Source organism: Mus caroli, chromosome 8 (genome assembly GCF_900094665.2).
Source record: "Mus caroli chromosome 8, CAROLI_EIJ_v1.1, whole genome shotgun sequence".
NCBI lineage: Eukaryota > Metazoa > Chordata > Mammalia > Rodentia > Muridae > Mus > Mus caroli.
Window position 1 is genome coordinate 14775456 of NC_034577.1, and position 2491 is coordinate 14777946.

The 2491-nt window shown below is 41.5% G+C and overlaps 1 protein-coding gene across 1 annotated transcript in view; it reads left to right on the top strand.

The window, feature by feature from the left end:
- Mcph1 (microcephalin 1) overlaps positions 1-2491 on the top strand; it is a 255579-nt gene that overhangs the window by 1181 nt on the left and 251907 nt on the right. Inside the window, exon 2 of the mRNA XM_029480675.1 lies at positions 611-701. Within this exon, the coding sequence (XP_029336535.1) occupies positions 611-701 (91 nt within the window). The remainder of the gene's footprint in view (positions 1-610; positions 702-2491) is intronic.

Here is a 2491-nt window from a genome sequence, read left to right on the forward strand (position 1 = left end):
AAGGTGCACATGCGGAAGCAAGAGGACAACTTTTTGTATCCAGCATACTATTGATATTTTATTGATTCTTTGGGGATTTCACATCATATATACCTATCCTATTTGCCTCCCAGTCCTTCTCTGTCCATCCCCCCCACCCCATTGCTCTTAGCCTCCCTACCCCCAGCACACAAACACACACACACACACCAAAGTCCAACTTACTGGAATTTGGTCAAACTTTCAGTGGCCCTCTCCTTAAATAGAACTGAGTCCCTCCCCTCCCATCTCCCTGCTGGAAGCCATCTATTANGGAGAGCTACACTTCATCATCCTATCACCATTTTTAANAGTTTTCTCAGATGGCTTCCTGTCTAGGCTGTTACTATTGGGTGGGGGGAGGTAGAGGTAGAGGATGTCACAGAAGTCTTCCATGTCTCTCTCTCTCAACTGTGCATTAACAGTCATCCATAACACTGTGAAAGTAGCTTCTTTGCTCTTTGTGGTCTATGGGAACATAGATCGTGGGCTTGCACATGGTTTCTGGCATCAGTACAGACCACAAACAAGGTTCCTGTTTGCAGTGGGCCACAAACCCAGATAAGACCCACTGATACAGCTTGGATCACAGATATCAACATGGCTACAGGCCACAGCACAGACCATGAACTTCTGCCTGGCCTTCAGTGGCAGCACAGACCATGGACATCAACACAGACATGGTAAGTAAGATCATGGACTCAGACGTTGCCCTCTGAGANGNCACAGGTGACATCATCATGGACCATAGGTAANAGTACAGACGACTCAGATCAGAAAGGCCCCTGATGGAGGCACACCCCATGAGCATCAACATGGCTTCAGGCTGCAGCACAGACCATGGTCATTTTCTCTTGGTCTTTAGTGATAGCACAGGCAGAGGACACCTTTCAAGAGTCAGTTTTCTCCTCTTACTGTGTATGTCCTAGGTATGGAACTCAGGTCATCAGACTTAACAAGTACCTTTACCCATTTGCCACCTTGCTGAACAAACCTTGTGTTTTTGCCAACTGTTTTGTTCTCAGAAAAAAAAAATGTGATAAATAGTTCCCTGTCCTATAAAAACATTCTTCAAAGTAATTTTTACAGGTCCATCACTGATGCCAATCCCCTACTGCTAGAAGTTCAGATCATCCTGTATCACCCTAACCACAGACAAGACTAAGAAGACCACACCTTCATAAACATCTTCCTGTAACTCAATCATGGCTTCCTTAGAATAACTCTTTCAGACACAACAGGACTGATGCACACTCAAACCCACAGAGACTGGGACAGCATGCACAGGACCTGCACAAGTTCAAACCACACAGAATTCCAGCATCCAGAAAGGCAAGGAGAAAGAAAGTCCCATTCCTAACCAAAACTCTATTTTTTCAACTGATACATGCTGGGAAAATCAGTTTCAACCATGGAGTTACACTGGGGATATCAGCCATACTCCAGGGAAGATGACATGCTCACGAGTAGTCGGCCAACACAAAATGGACTCCATGGTTTTCTGTGTGTGTACTTTTCTTTTTCATCGTTATAGTTTAATTCTTTTTCTTTTGGGGGGGGGGTTTGTTTTGATTTCATGGTTTGGATTTACTGACTAAGGGTTTGGTTCTGAGATACTGTGAGAAAAAAAAGATGAAGTTGGGCAGGTAGGGAGGTAGAGAGAATTTGGGAGGACTTGGGAGGAGGGGAAAGAATATGATCAAAATATAATCTATGAAAATCTTTAAAATGTTTAAAAATGTAATAGAAAATGAAAAAATATGAATTCATCAGCCCTCAGTATATTTTGCTCATCACTCATAATTCACCATCAGTTGTAACATACCTTATTAGGTTCTACCTCAGGTCTGACTTAGTGTAGAAATGCCATACATCAAGAGGACCTGGGCATGTCATGAAATCTGCCTCTGAAGCCTCAAAGCAACTATACGACCCCAGAGTAAACAAANACCACTGTATCCCATTAAAACTTTCAGTGTGCTAGATCTTGAAGTCTGTNTTACTTTCGGGTGTCAGGAATAATTTTTTTTTCTTTCAATTATTTCTTCAACCATTTAAAACATATATAGAAATGGGTGATGACTTGGATTTGACTCATGGGCTATAATGTACCTAATCCCCACACCAAAGCAAANAGCGTGTGAGCAGAAGCTAGAGCATACCATGTCTGGTGGCCTTATAGCTTGTGAGTTTTTCTAGTTGCTCTGACAGAAAAAAAAAATAAGCATAAAAATTAAAACAGGTGAGTACGTAAAAGAAACCAATTCTGATGGANTTCTAACTTTGACACTGTGGTAAGGAAATCTCCATGGACCCTGATCTCCCACACCATCTGCGATTATTTAAGAAGGAAATATTTCATTTTTCAGTTTATGTTTTCACATCATCATTATATTGGTAGGTCATAAATATTAATTATCATAGCACCTGAACTCAATAACAGAATTGCTAGGTACATTTTCATATCAAGAAG